This window comes from Cherax quadricarinatus, chromosome 88, assembly GCF_038502225.1.
Source record: "Cherax quadricarinatus isolate ZL_2023a chromosome 88, ASM3850222v1, whole genome shotgun sequence".
NCBI classification, from domain to species: Eukaryota; Metazoa; Arthropoda; class Malacostraca; order Decapoda; family Parastacidae; genus Cherax; species Cherax quadricarinatus.
Window position 1 is genome coordinate 6,133,523 of NC_091379.1, and position 15,839 is coordinate 6,149,361.

Here is a 15,839-nt window from a genome sequence, read left to right on the forward strand (position 1 = left end):
TGGGGACCTTTTCGTGGCCTGGGGACCTGTTCGGGGCCTGAGGAATTTTTCTGGGGCCTGGGGACCTTTTCTGGTGCCTGGGGACCTTCTCGGGGACCTGGGGACCTTTTCGGCGGCCTGGGGACCTTTTCGGCGGCCTGGGGACCTTTCCTGGGGCCTGGGGACCTTTTCGGGGGCCTCTGGACCTTTTTAGGACCTGGGGATCTTTTCTGATGCCTTTAGACCTTTTTGGGGGCCTGGGGATTTTTTTGAGGCCTGGGAACCTTCTTTTGAGGTCTGGGGACTTTTTCTGGAGCCTGGAGACCTTTTCTGGGGCCTGGGGACTTTTTCTGGGGCCTGGGGACCTTTTCTGGGGCCTGGGGACCTTTTCGGAGACTTTGGGACTTTTTCGAGGCCTGGGGACCTTTTCGGGGCCTGGGGACCTTTTCTGAAGCCTGGGGACCTTTTCGGGAGCTTGGGGACCTTTTTGGGGCCTGTGGACCTTTTCTGGGGCCTGTGGACCTTTTCAGGGGCGTGAGGATCTTTTCTGGGGCCTGTAGGCCTTTTCTGGGGTCTGGGGACCTTCTTTGGGGCCTGGGGACCTTTTCTGGGGCCTGGGGTCTTTTTCTGCGGCCTGGGGACCTTTTCTGGGGCCTGAGGATCTTTTCGGAGGCTTTGGAACTTTTTCGGGGCCTATGGACCTTTTCGGGGCCTGGGGACCTTTTCTGGGGCCTGGGGACCTTTTTGGGGCCTGTGGACCTTTTCTGGGGCCTGTGGACCTTTTCTGGGGCCTGGGGATCTTTTCTGGGGCCTGGGGGCCTTTTCTGGGGCCTGGGGACCTTTTCTGGATTATTATTATAATCAAGGGGAAGCGCTAAACCCGGAGGAACCTTTTCTGGAGCCTTGGGACTTTTTCTGGGGCCTGGGGACCTTTTCTGGGACCTGGGGACCTTTTCGGAGGCTTTGGGACTTTTCCGAGGCCTGGGGACCTTTTCGGGGCCTGGAGACCTTTTCTGGGGCCTGGGGACCTTTTCGGGGGCCTGGGGACCTTTTTGGGGCTTGTGGACCTTTTCTGGGGCCTGTGGACCTTTTCTGGGGCCTGGGGATCTTTTCTGGGGCCTGTGGGCCTTTTCTGGGACCTGGGGACCTTCTTTGGGGTCTGGGGACCTTTTCTGGGGCCTGGGGACCTTCTCGGGGACCTGGGGACATTTTCCGGGGCCTGGGAACCTTTTAGGGAGCCTGTGGACCTTTTCGGGGCCTGGGGACCTTTTCTGGGGCCTGGGGACCTTTTTGGGGGCCTGGGGACCTTCTTGGGGCCTGTGGACCTTTTCTGGGGCCTGGGGATCTTTTCTGGGGCCTGGGGGCCTTTTCTGGGGCCCGGGGACCTTTTCTGGGGCCTGCGGACCTTTTCGGCAGCCAGGGAACCTTTTCTGCGGCCTGGGAACCTTTTCTGGGGCCTGGGGACCTTTTAGGGGCCTGGTAACCTTTTCAGAGGCCTTGGGACTTTTTCGGGGCCTGGGGACCTTTTAGGGGCCTGGTAACCTTTTCAGAGGCCTTGGGACTTTTTCGGGGCCTGGGGACCTTTTAGGGGGGCTGAGGACCTTTTCTGGGGCCTGGGCACCTTTTCAGAGGCCTTGGTACCTTTTCTGGGGCCTGGGGACCTTTTGGGGGGCCTGGAGGCCTTTTTGGTGGCCTGGGAACCTTTTCTGTGGCCTGGGGACCTTTTTGGCGGCCTGGGGACCTTTTTGGGGCCTGGAGACCTTTTCTGGGGCCTGGGGACCTTTACTGGGGCCTGGGATCTTTTCAGCAGCCTGGGGACCTTTTCATGGCCTGGGGACCTTTTTAGGGCCTGGGGACCTTTTCTGGGGCCTGGGGGCCTTTTCAGGGGCCTCGGGACCTTTTCAGGGCCTGGGGATCTTTTCTGGGGCCTGGGGACCTTTTCTGGGGCCTGGGGACCTTTTTGGGGCCTGAGGACCTTTCCTGGGGCCTGGAGACCTTTTTGGCAGCCTGGGGACCTTTTCTGGGGCTTGGGAAGCCCAACCTGGTGTCTATGGCATCTGCAGAAGCTCATTTCCCCACTACAAAAAATGTGGCTGCCCAGAAAGAGTACACCTGATGACTCCATCCCATCTAATTATTATAATCAAAAAAGAAGTGCTAAGCCACAAGGACTATACAGCTCCATCCCATCTAATGTTTATCAGTTTCAAATCTATTAGAATACCTTTTCAGATGTGCCAGCCTGCATTGACTTTGTTTATTAATTCTTACCAACTTTCACATGATAATCAAGGGTATGATAAAAGATGAAAATTTGTCTTATTTATTTTTCATAAAAGGAGTTCAGAAAATGAGTAAATTTAAAAAAGACCTCGATCACTTATAATAAATTACAGTACCACATTCAACGACACTTGCTAAACCCACGTTTGCAGAAGACAGTTATAAGTTATAACAAGCATAGTCTTCAAGTGTCATTGCTGCAGCTTAATTATGTACAGCAACCAGTGAGATTCCTGTTTACATCTAGGCACAAGGGTTAACTATCACAATCCTCGAGTTGAAACATAACAAATACAAATCTGCCTGGAAAAAATTTTCAATGTACGTGATCGTACATTTACTAGCCAGATCTCCTGCCAGCTGTGATGTTCGGTTTCTTACAACTGATAATCACCTTTGGCTGTGATGCTAAGCTTTCTCATAACTGATTTACACATGAAAATTAAGATATGGTAAAACATGAACTCTGTCAACTACTATTTAGAGGCACCTTGATGCTAGTGAAGGGTTCTTGATCTATGGAATGGGAGCTGCCTTCCCATTCCTCACATCAAATTGATTACCTCCATTCCCCAGGAGCTGCATAAACTTAATAGGCTTAGCGTTTCCCCATGAATATAATGTCAACTATGAATATAATGTCAACTATGGGGTCTTGACAGCAAAAATAACTTGTGCACTTCAGAAAAATGAAGCAAATCACTGACAAAAATACTAAATACAATAGGAACATCAGAACATGTAATGAGTCTTAAGTCTTCAGTAGTTGACAGTATATGTTGCAATCTTTACTATTCTGTGATATATGATAAACATTTATTACATAAAATAAGGGAATATTTAGCTGAAACAAAAACCTTTACAATCAACATCCTTACTTTCAAAAATTCTTTATTAAATACTGTATACGTAGTATACTCCCCAGCTACTGTTGTCCATATATTTTCAGTGCATATTTAATATGTTTGGTTCAAAAGGTCCCCTGAATTTTATTGGAAAATGACAAGATTTATATTTCAATCACAGAACTAACATACGTTGAGCAGGAAGCACAATCATTAGCATTTCTAAAACATAATAAAAAAAAAAGTGGTGACAATCTAACCATTTAGATTTACATATCCACACATGTAGAGAACAGTGACTTGGGTTTTGCCCCACATTTATTTCAAGATTTTGCAAAATAGATTGATTATAATCTCCTTTCATGAACTAGCTTCCTATCCTTTTGAAACACTTTACATTAAAATTCAAGATTACTGTCTCAAGCATGTTAAACATGCAGGTTTCATTACTTTATGTGTATTCGCTATATGTGATGTTCTATTACTATAGGCAGTTCCTTGTGTGTGATGCACATTTGCCTTATGCAATCAGTGTGGGGTCACAAAACATATACGTAGATTCTTATTATGCGGAATTAAGTGTTGATGACCTGACCGAGTGCAAAACAGCTGCCATGGGCCTGAAACACATCTACTAAATAAAGCAAAACACCTATATTGTTATCCTTATGACTGAGGATACTACTGGATTTCTTTCAATGGCTACATGGTAATATCAAGAGTTGAAAGTTGCATTCCACGCAGCGACTTGATCATAGTGGGGTTATTGTTGGGTGACACAGTCAGACTATAGCCCCACACTAAATAGGCTTACGTATTCTAGAGGCTGCTCTCCTATTAAAGCTGCAAGAGACAACATTACTGATGTCAACCTAAGATACATGGACAGTTTTACTTAGGATAAAATATTTTGATTTCTTTTGGAGCTTTGTGCACCTGTCATTCACTTTTAATTTTTAAATACATATTTGGCCTGCATTCATCTTGAACTGAAAATATTAACACTCATTCTTTGTTATTCGGATTAAATTGTATTAAGTTCTAAGACTTTCACAGTACTGTACTTACAAGTAACAGTGAAGGAAACATCTTTGTACTCTTATGTGGATATCTGTGCTACAGAATTTACCACTGAGTGCAAGATAATGTTCCTCAAACATAATTACTATTTGTTCCACATCATATAAGAGAACAAATGATGCCCTCTGACACAATAATTACCGTTCGTTCCACACAAGAGAGAAAATAATAATGAAGATAGGAAAGGTGAAAACACTTTATGAGCATCCACATACAGTATCGTGAATCAAAGGTGGTGCTTAGTTATGGATAATCATGAAAATTTCACAAAGAGAAAATATACATTGAATTCTAAACAAATATGGAAGTACGGCTATACGAGGTTTTTCATCTTCCGCTTAGTAAACAAAAATGCATTCTGCTGAAAAATAAAAATCAATAAAAATTAACTTTTGTAATTAACTGCCTGGATTAACAAAATCACTTACACATGATTTTATAAATCACATTCATAACAAAATTAAAATAAGCATATATTCTTCTAGTAAAATTATAAAATAAATAAATTCACTAAATTTCACTGATGAGATGTTAATACAGCATTTCTTAAGACTCACACTGCAGAAAACTTTACCAGCTGAAAAATTCAACACAATTTAAATTCACTCAGGTTTGTGAAGTCACTGAGTTGTCTCAAGAGATGTTGTAGTTGAGAAGGTAACTCATAATGGATGCTGGGCCTGCTAAGAAGGGAAAAATCTATGACATGCTATACTAACACTATTGTCCAAAGCCTTCACAAAAAAAGCCATCTCTCTCTCTCTCTCTCTAATTTATCAATGTATGATAGGTTATTGCATTTATTATACCCAGTTCAGTTAGGAAAGGTTCAAGTTTGAGTAAAATATACAATGGTGCTTGTTGTTAAGAACAGCAGTGCATTGCAGCACAATCTAGACAATGATGAAGGAAGATATAAGAACACTGCATGGCTCTCTCTCACTGTTGAAGACAATCATTTCATCAAGTTCCACTAGTACCCTCCTACTAGATTCTGACTCCTTGTTCACAGTCTAAACCTTCAGCCTTAATGGTATCCTCCTACTAGACTCCAACACCAGGTTCATAGTCCAAACCTTCTTCATCCATGACCTCTTCATCATCACCTCTGTTAAGAGATACACAAAATTATAAATAGAGCTGTCAATGAAGACCAAGTTGTAAATAACATTACAATATTCCATTTAACTTTTTAAAATAGCTCACACATCAGTTTTTGTATGAAGAACCATGTCTTCTCCATCATCTGCTTCCTCCTGATTGTTTCCACTTCCTGCACACTGCTCCTCTTCATTCTCCTGCTGCAACTGCTTTTGATTATCTGAACTTCTCTCCAAGCCTCTAGTAGTGTCTGCTGATGATGAAGCACCTTCCTAAAACAGACAAAGATTATTACAATACATTTACAGTCCACAAATGCAAATTAAAACATGGCTTTGTTGCTACTACACTTTGTATCCTGGCACCCAAATACCCCCGCCTAAGTCCCTGCCTAAGTCCAGCCTTACCCATGTGCACAGATCACCAGCCTTACCCAAGTGCACAGCTCACTAGCCTTACCCAAGTGCACAGATCACCAGCCTTACACAAGTGCACAGATCACCAGCCTTACCCAAGTGCACAGCTCACTAGCCTTACCCAAGTGCATGGATCGTCACTTTCGAACAGACACAGATCCATCAGATAAGTACACTACAGTATTACTTATGAAATACTTACACTCGTTATTAATCGTCTTTAAATGAACATTAATATAAACAGAATTAGTGTTGGATATTGGTGTGTGGCCACAATCAACACTCCAGCACATGGCAAACACAAATTTGTTTTTCTCAATGCAAAATTTCAATATTGAGCTATTTTAGCTGTTATTTATGGGCTCTTATTTTAGCTACTAAAAGTGGATTGACTCTTAGGCTAGGAAAATACAACACTGCAACAAGGATACACACGTCAATACCACCATCCTGTGGAACACAGCTGAGAATATGTTTTATAGTTAAGAAACTATTATTTAACATCCTAACTGCCTAGGATTTCTATATTAACAGGTACAGATCATGGAACAGGTGGGATTTGAACCCATGGCAAGTGAATCTTAAAACTCACAGGCCAGTACATTCCATGATTTGTTTGCTATCGTGTTATTACGATTTAAAGTCAAGAGGTATGAAGTAAGCTACTTTCAAGAGACACTAACAGACTCAAAATTACACATTGATATTTCATAACACAGCATCACCATATACATTTTTGTCATCAGCAGAGACTTGTGCATGGGAACCACCAGCTTGAGCATCCATGTCAGCATCTTCCAGAGCCTCGTCCACAGTCTCCATGTTGTTCATGTCCTCACAGCTATCATTTTCGTCACCATTATTTTCTCTGGTCTTCAATTCTTCTTGCTCCTTGTTAGTTACTTCTAATTTCTTTCTTTCCAGTTCTTTCTTTTCCTTAAAATGAAAATACAAATTCTAAGTAAAATTTACATTATTGCCTGAATGAGTGTTTCTTTTTCGTGTCACCCTACCTCGGTAGGGTGACACGAAAAAGAAACACTTTCACAACCACCATTCACACTATCACTGTCTTGTCTATATGCACATACACCTACCATCCGACTTACGACCGAGTTCGGTTCCGAGAAACCGGTCGTAAGTCGAAATGGTCGTAAGTCGCACTTTACTACTGAATATCAACAAAACACTTTTGTAATGACTTTATTTTATTGTTTTATTTTGGTATTTCATGTTTTACTTTACTTTTTATGTTGTTAGTACTGTATTTTATACTGTAAGGTTTAGGATAAACACTGTGTACAACACAAATAGTTGTTTATTTCCCAAAAATTTGGCATAAAAAACACGGTCGTAAGTCGAGTGGTCGTAAGTCGAGCAGGTCGTAAGTCGGATGGTAGGTGTATATTATTATTGAACAGTATTGAAATTCTTTATCTTCATGAGTACACCATACAAAGTACGCACCTCCTCTTCGGTGAGATGTCGACACAGGTTGTAGTAGTGATCAATAGAGCGGAAGTGGTACTCTGTGTGCTTGGGATTTCGTAATTCGCTTCGGCACAGATCACAGCGATACAGTTTTTCTTTGTAAAGATAGTTCAAACCTGAAAAATCATTTAGATGGTGAGAAAATATGTAAAGAAAGATGTAAACACAAAATAAGTTGATTTTAGAATTTTTTTTTTTTTTTTTTTTTTGAAGAGAAAACAATGGGAAGTAATTTAACACACTGGCCATTACCCATAGAGATGAGGTGACCCAAAAAAGAAGAAACAAACACTTTCATCATCACTCACTCCATCACTGTCTTGCCAGAGGCATGCCAAAACTACAGTACAAAAACTGCAATACAGTGGAACCTCAAAAATCGAACTGCTCCCAACACAACCAATTATGTAAGTGTATTTTTGTAAGTGCTTTTATAAGTGCATTTTTAAGGGTCTGAAATGGACTAATCTAATTTACATTATTCCTGATGGGAATAAATTCATTCGGTAAAGGCACTTGAACAGACTTCTGGACCGAAGAAAGTTCAATATTTGAGGTTCCACTGTATATCTTCACTGCTCCTTCAGATTGCAGGCACTGTACTTAACACCTCCAAGACAAGTTTGATTAACTGATTTCCTTGAATCATTTCATAAATGTTCCATTGCTTACTCCGACAGCACATAAAAACTATTTGCCTCCACTCGCTCCTACCTATATGTTTATGCACACTTGCTGGAAGTCCAAGTCCCTTGCACACAGAACCTCCTTTAGCCCATTCCCACAACCATTCCTAGGCCAACCCCTACCCCACCTTCCTTCCATTACAGATTTATACTTTCTCCAAGTCATCCTATTTTCTTCCATCCCGAGTGTCCGAACCACCTCAAAAGCCTCTGGATAATACTTTTAGAAACCCTGTGCCTCCTAATCTCCAAACTATGAATTCTCTGCATAATGTTTACATCACACATTGCCCTCAGACATGACATCTCTATGCCTCCAGCCTCCTCCTTTCTGCAACATTCACAACCCAAGCTTCACACCCATATAAGTGTGTTGGTACCATGATACTCTCATACACTTCCCTTTTTGCATCCAAGTACAATATTCGTTGCCTCCACAGATCCCTCAATGCACCACCCACCTTCTCCAACCCCCATCAATTCTATGGCTCACCCCCATCTTTTGCAGACCCATCTGCCAAAAAGTCCCTTCCCATATATCTGAACACTTTCACTTCCTCCTTCCAATCTGATATCCAATCTTTCATTACCCTCATCAACATGCTGTATTAATTACACTAATATGTAAAAATATAAGAAATGGCCCAAACACATACTGTATTATGATGTTTAAACAAGAGAAAACATAGGAGATTCATGTGCATTGCATAGCTTTCCTTATCATTATTGCAAATGATAAAGACATACAGTAATACAAACTGATGTAGTTGAACTGCTGTAAACCCACAGATATAATATTAACCCTTTCGGGGTTTCAGGCGTACTAGTACGGCTTACGAGCAGGGGTTTTTGACATACTAGTACGCATAAATTCTAGCGCCGTCATATCTAGCGAGAGAAAGCTGGTAGGCCTACATATGAAAGAATGGGTCTATGTGGTCAGTGTGCACAGTATAAAAAAAAAATTATGCAGCACACAGTGCATAATGAGAAAAAAAAACTGACCGTGTTTTTGGATTAAAACAGCGACTTTGCACTGTATTTTCGTATGGTATTTATTGTTGTATTCTAGTTTTCCTGGTCTCATTTTATAGAATGGAAGACATATTACAGAAATTAAGAAGATTTTGACTGGTTTTACAATGAAAATTACCTCGAAACTGAGCTCAAAGTAGCAGAAATGTTCGATTTTTACCAAAGATCAAAAGTAAACAAATCATGCCAAGCGTCCAATACACGTCAACTGGTGAGTCTAATATTCTTTCACAAGTGCGCTGATATTATTTATATCATTTCTACACTAATGCAGTAGACTGCATAACAGTAAATCTTCTATTTTTTTTTTTTTGTGAGAATAAAAATTCAAAGTGGAAAGCAAAAGAATGTAAGAGGGGTGTGGGAACGTGACTAATGAACAGAGGAAATGTTATTTTAGTGCCAGGAATGTCTTTCTTGTTTATTCTGGACTCTCTTCGGAAATTGGCATCTTTTGAAATTTGTGTAAAATTGGCAAAATTGCTAAATTCTGACCACTGTATTGGATAGTTGAAATTGGTAAATGGGTGGTTTCTTGTACTCATTCGATAGAAAAAATGGAGTTCTAGCAATATCGTTATGATTTTTGTTGACTAGTACACTGGAATTGGCCGAAAATACGGCTCAAAGTGGGCAAAATTGCCGATGCGTAAACATCGCTGAGACCACTAACTTCGCGAGAGCATATTTCCCTAAGTTTTCCATCAAATTTCATACTTTTGGTGTCATTATGATTGGGAAAAGATTCTCTATCTTTTCATAAGAAAAAATTTTTTTTATTTTTTTTTTAAATTTGGCTGACCCTGAGAACAAGTCTCTGAGAGGACCTGCCAACCCCCAAAGGGTTAATGTACAACAGAAACTGTACTTAATTTTTCATTTAGGCATTAAACCTTTAAGCTTGTATGTTGATTTAGCAAAATAACTTGTATGTTGTCCAGTTTACCTATAAATTTATCAGGATCATATGGGGGTAAAGTGGCTGGCGTCAGCTCCTCCTCGCAGTTGTTTGACGTCTTGAGACTGTAAACCTCTTTGTGGAATGATGCATCTGTTGTGAATACAAAACAATTGCATGACTGTAAGGTCCTATAGTCTTAACTGTGATACTGATTCATCCACAACTGCTAAACCAACAACATATTTTAGCTGCACATACTGTAGTACTTGGCTTAAAAGGACATGTGAGCAAACACTAGGACATATTTATCAGAAAACATTTCAATTCTGGGACCTTGATCATTTCTAATGCACAGAGATTAAAAAGACAGTATATATAGGCAGAGAGAAGGGCATAAGCTATGTATAGTGACCTGAAAAATGTCACTCACACCCCACTCTGTCATTTTAATGAAGTGATCATGGTCCTAGCACCCAAACGTTTTCTAATGAATATTTTTTTTTTTTTTCAACGCACTGGCCATCTCCCACTGAGGCAGGGTGACCTAAAAGGAAAAACAAAAGTTTTTCTTTTTACATATAGTAATTTATATAGGAAGAGTTATTAGCCCCTTGCTCCCTTCCAAATAAATATGTCCTAGTGCTTGCTCACGTGTCTTTTAAACCAATTCGTCAGTATCAGTTACCAAGGTTTATACCACTGTAGTACTTGACCTTTCCTCTGGCCATTATCTATCTTTTCTTCACTTCTCTAGCTATACTTACCACTTTCTAATCTCTCTCTCTCTTTCTCTTCTTCCTTCTGAATTTTCTTCTGGGTCTCCTGCTCTATGTCCCACTGGTTCTGTGGGAAGACAAATGTCAGTCAAAAAAATGCCAATCTAGTGCAAATGTATGACCTTCAAATATTCAAATATTCCTGGTAGATATCAATCTGGACAGGCTGCAAGCCTGTCCAGATTGATATCTACCAGGCTCCTGGAGTGTAATCCCAAGTGCAAAGTTATGAAGCTTGGGGAAGGACAAAGAAGACTGCAGACAGAGTACAGCCTAAGAAGTCAAAGGCTGCAAAACTCACTCAAGGAAATGGAATCAAACAAGTCAGTAAATTCCTGAACTAAATGTTTCAGGTACTGCTGCACTGTATACATAATTATTTATGCATATATATAAATACTGTATACAGTACAGTATACTTAGAGTTTCAGTTGACCTTGTGCATATATCATCCTGACATAGTAAAAAAGGAAAAAAAAAAAAAGAAAAACAAAAAAAAAATGTATATCATCTCTAACTCTATTCTAGTGTCAGCATAGTTGCTGAATCCCCTTACATGTGTTGTATAGATTAGCTGAGCATTATAGTATCATCCATGTGCTTTATATAGAAGATCCCTTAGGCCTGTGACTGTATGATGTCACGGGATACAGCTTGAGTGTGAGGCGAGCTACCTCGGCCTCAGTCGGCGTATAACATCCAGCAAGGCAGTGACACGGCAGGCTGGGCTCCATCTCCCATTATCACAGTCTGACAATATATATCGTTACCATCCAACTAGTGTGTCTACCTTCAACCCTCAAATCTCCTTTAAGAACCCCTATGACACTAGTTTTTTTGGAAAAAAACTATAGAATTTGGGAATGAAAAAAAATTACAGGATGCTGGTACTGTATTGTGTGGGAGTCACTGCATCAAGGCTGACTACAACAAACAGCTTTCTCTGTGCAAAGATAAAACGAAGACTCCCCAAGAGCTTGCACTTTAGAATATCAATCAGTGTGTGACTAGTTAATGGTTCAAGCTGGACCGAAATGTTGTCGTGAGTTTTTCTCTTCTACATGCGAGTTATTTGTGTATCAGTCAGTACTCTGTGTTACTATCTGGTGCATCACTGGGCCTATGTTACTATCTGGTGCATCACTGGGTCTATGTTACTATCTGGTGCATCACTGGGTCTATGTTACTATCTGGTGCATCACTGGGCCTATGTTACTATCTGGTGCATCACTGGGCCTATGTTACTATGTGGTGCATCACTGGGTCTATGTTACTATGTGGTGCATCACTGGTCTATCTTACTATCTGGTGCATCACTGGGCCTATGTTACTATCTGGTGCATCACTGGGTCTATCTTACTATCTGGTGCATCACTGGGCCTATGTTACTATCTGGTGCATCACTGGGTCTATGTTACTATCTGGTGCATCACTGGGTCTATGTTACTATGTGGTGCATCACTGGGTCTATCTTACTATCTGGTGCATCACTGGGCCTATGTCACTATCTGGTGCATCACTGGGCCTATGTTACTATCTGGTGCATCACTGGGTCTATGTTACTATCTGGTGCATCACTGGCTCTATGTTACTATGTGGTGCATCACTGGGTCTATCTTACTATCTGGTGCATCACTGGGGCTATGTTATTATCTGGTGCATCACTGGGTCTATGTTACTATCTGGTGCATCACTGGGTCTATGTTACTATCTGGTGCATCACTGGGTCTATGTTACTATCTGGTGCATCACTGGGTCTATATTACTATCTGGTGCATCACTGGGTCTATGTTACTATCTGGGGCATCACTGGGTCTATGTTACTATCTGGTGCATCACTGGTCTATCTTACTATCTGGTGCATCACTGGGTCTATGTTACTATCTGGTGCATCACTGGGTCTATCTTACTATATGGTGCATCACTGGGCCTATGTTACTATCTGGTGCATCACTGGGCCTATGTTACTATCTGGTGCATCACTGGGTCTATGTTACTATCTGGTGCATCACTGGGTCTATGTTACTATGTGGTGCATCACTGGGTCTATGTTACTATGTGGTGCATCACTGGGCCTATGTTACTATCTGGTGCATCACTGGGCCTATGTTACTATCTGGTGCATCACTGGGTCTATGTTACTATCTGATGCATCACTGGGTCTATGTTACTATGTGGTGTATCACTGGGGCTATGTTACTATCTGGTGCATCACTGGGTCTATCTTACAATCTGGTGCATCACTGGGTCTATGTTACTATCTGGTGCATCACTGGGTCTATGTTACTATCTGGTGCATCACTGGGCCTATGTTACTATCTGGTGCATCACTGGTCTATCTTACTATCTGGTGCATCACTGGGTCTATGTTACTATCTGGTGCATCACTGTGTCTGTTACTATCTGGTGCATCACTGTGTGTATGTTACTATCTGGTGCATCACTGGGTCATGACTTCCATATACTTTCAGGAAGATAACTATGATGAAATCCATAGTAAATGTTTCTTTTTGGGAAATGGCTGATGTGTTAACAAATTCTTTACTTTTTGATATCAGATTTACCTCTGCAAAAAATAGTTACGGAATAAAACTAAAAAAAGAAAAAATTTAAAAAATACAAAATTGTTATAAATTAGGGTACATTTATTCTGAGCACCTCTGCAAAAGCAGTGATAATGTGTGAGTGTGGTGAAAGTGTTGAATGATGATGAAAGTATTTTCTTTTTGGGGATTTTCTTTCTTTTTTTTTGTTATAAATTAGGGTACATTTATTCTGAGCACCTCTGCAAAAGCAGTGATAATGTGTGAGTGTGGTGAAAGTGTTGAATGATGATGAAAGTATTTTCTTTTTGGGGATTTTCTTTCTTTTTTTTTGGGTCACCCTGCCTCGGTGGGAGACGGCCGACTTGTTGAAAAAAAAAAAAAAAAAAAAACATTTATTCCATACATTAGAGAAAGCTACTGGTTACATAAGAGCATTTTAGGCAGACTTAATTGAACATTAATACAAACAAAAAATACATATTACACATATACCAAATATAAAACACATAACAAATATATATAAATGAAGGATAATACAAATTATGTTGACAAGTGTATCAATATAGAAATTTTAACAATTAACACAAAACACAAAGTTTATAACCAACAATTCACAAAACAATATAGAAACTGCCACACTAGAAGCAATGCAAATAAGTCTTACCTTCAGGTGACGTAAGGAAAGGCGGTGTTCCTCCAGGATCATTCGATTGTACCTATTGCTGCAGCACCTGACCCTCGAGAATTGACTCACCAGCTAAGAAATAAATAAATCACTTATCAACAAGAGCATTCATAAACACAATATAATACTCCTAGTTTCTGGCTAACTTATACAAGATATAAACTTTCCTCACCACCGTCACCTGAACTATTCGTATGTTACAGACAAAGCTCATGAGGGTAGCGTCTCACTGACCGTGTGTTCGGTGGTCTGGAAGTGCTCCTGGATACTGGTGTTCGTAGGAAAGTGACATGCTGGGCAGTGACTATAACCAGACCTCTTCTTGGGCATCCTCATGCATACCAACTGTGATGCGTTGCAATGGAACTTAATGAGTATTGATACACTGTATTAGAAGGCAAGAGTTTAGTTCTTCAAAACAGTATTTTAAGCAAAATTTCTGACCAAGATTTATTTTTACACTAAAACGTTATATTTAGAATTGATAAAAGTTGCACATTACTGCTTAACCTAACAAAATGACATTCACAGTATAGACAAACAAGTACAACAAAAGGGTGAAAAATTACATACCCTGGAATCGGCCATCAACACATCAACAAGGGCACCATTGCGGTTGTGGAACGTACGAGCCATCATCTCGTGGTTTTTGCTTTCCAGATGACTCAGGTATGCCTGTCACATGTAAATACATAATGTAACTACTCTACGAACATACAACCCTAGTCACAGACCTGACTACATACTGGCTATCTTGGTGGTAATTTTTCTGCAATATGCAAAATACTGTATTGAGGACAAATCCCTCAAACATGTAACATGATACACCAAGGAACAACAACTTTATGCTTTAAGCTTATACATTATTCTTCTATTATTTTTATTATACATTTTTTAACATGCAGTCCATCTTCCACTGAGGTAGGGTGACCCAAATAAAGAAACACTTCTTTTTCCATTTAGTAATTTATACAGGAGGAGTACTAGCCCCTTGCTGCCGGCATTGTAGTCACCTCTTACGACAAACATGGCTTATGGAGGAAGGATATTATTATATTTTGGGGAAGAACAGAGCCTGTAGGGGTCATGCAGCACCTGGAAGATTCGATGGTAATTAGGTTCAATTCCTTGCATTAAGATCCCCTCACAAGCATCAAGGAACTCCTATGAGAAGTGAAGTTTATACAGCTTTTGCATGAAATTGTCAGAAGCTGATGAAGAAATTAGCCACCACTGAACTTACTAGGTAAACTCATACAAAGAACTTGACAATGGTTGAATAAAATCTACAATCTTTTAACAGAATCATAATAAATGCTATTGCTTTTTTTTTTTTTTTAACACGTTGGCCCATTTCCCACCGAGGCAGGGCGACCCAAAAAGAAAAACTCAAAAACAAAAGAAAAAACTTTCATCTTTCAACACTTTCACCATCACTTATACATAATCACTGTCTTTGCAGAGGTGCTCAGATATGATAGTTTAGATGTTCCTCCAAACTGCCAATATCCTAAACCCCTCCTTTCAAGTGCAGACACTGTACTTCCCATTTCCAGGACTCAAGTCCAGCTAACTGGTTTTCCTGAATACCTTCACAAAATATTACCCTGCTCACACTCCAACAGCTCAACAGGTCCCAAAAACCATTTGTCTCCATTCACTCCTATCTAACATGCTCACGCATGCATACTAGAAGTCCAAGCCCCTTGCCCACAAAATCTCCTTTACCCCCTCCCTCCAACCTTTTCGAGGATGACCCCTACCCCGCCTTCCTTCCCCAATAGATGTATACACTCTCCAAGTCATTCTACTTTGTTCCATTTTGTCTAAATGACCAAACCACCTCAACAACCCCTCTTTAGCCCTCTGACCAATACTTTTAGTAACTCCACACCTCCTAATTTCCACACTATGAATTCTCTGCATAATATTTACACCACACATTGCCCTTAGACACGACATCTTCAATGCCTCTAGCTGCCTCCTCACTGCAGCATTTACAACCCATGCTTCAC

General features: G+C 40.6%; 1 protein-coding gene across 1 annotated transcript in view; it reads right to left on the reverse strand.

The window, feature by feature from the left end:
- Window positions 1-2,288: 2,288 nt before the first annotated feature.
- LOC128698518 (glutamic acid-rich protein) overlaps window positions 2,289-15,839 on the reverse strand; it is a 32,330-nt gene continuing 18,779 nt past the window's right edge. Inside the window, exons 9-17 of the mRNA XM_053790776.2 lie at window positions 14,398-14,499; window positions 14,059-14,169; window positions 13,804-13,896; window positions 10,582-10,660; window positions 9,863-9,967; window positions 7,172-7,311; window positions 6,437-6,640; window positions 5,394-5,560; window positions 2,289-5,295 (exon numbers count right to left, since the gene is read on the reverse strand). Coding sequence (XP_053646751.1) covers window positions 5,232-5,295; window positions 5,394-5,560; window positions 6,437-6,640; window positions 7,172-7,311; window positions 9,863-9,967; window positions 10,582-10,660; window positions 13,804-13,896; window positions 14,059-14,169; window positions 14,398-14,499 — 1,065 coding nt within the window. The 3' untranslated portion in view covers window positions 2,289-5,231. The remainder of the gene's footprint in view (window positions 5,296-5,393; window positions 5,561-6,436; window positions 6,641-7,171; window positions 7,312-9,862; window positions 9,968-10,581; window positions 10,661-13,803; window positions 13,897-14,058; window positions 14,170-14,397; window positions 14,500-15,839) is intronic.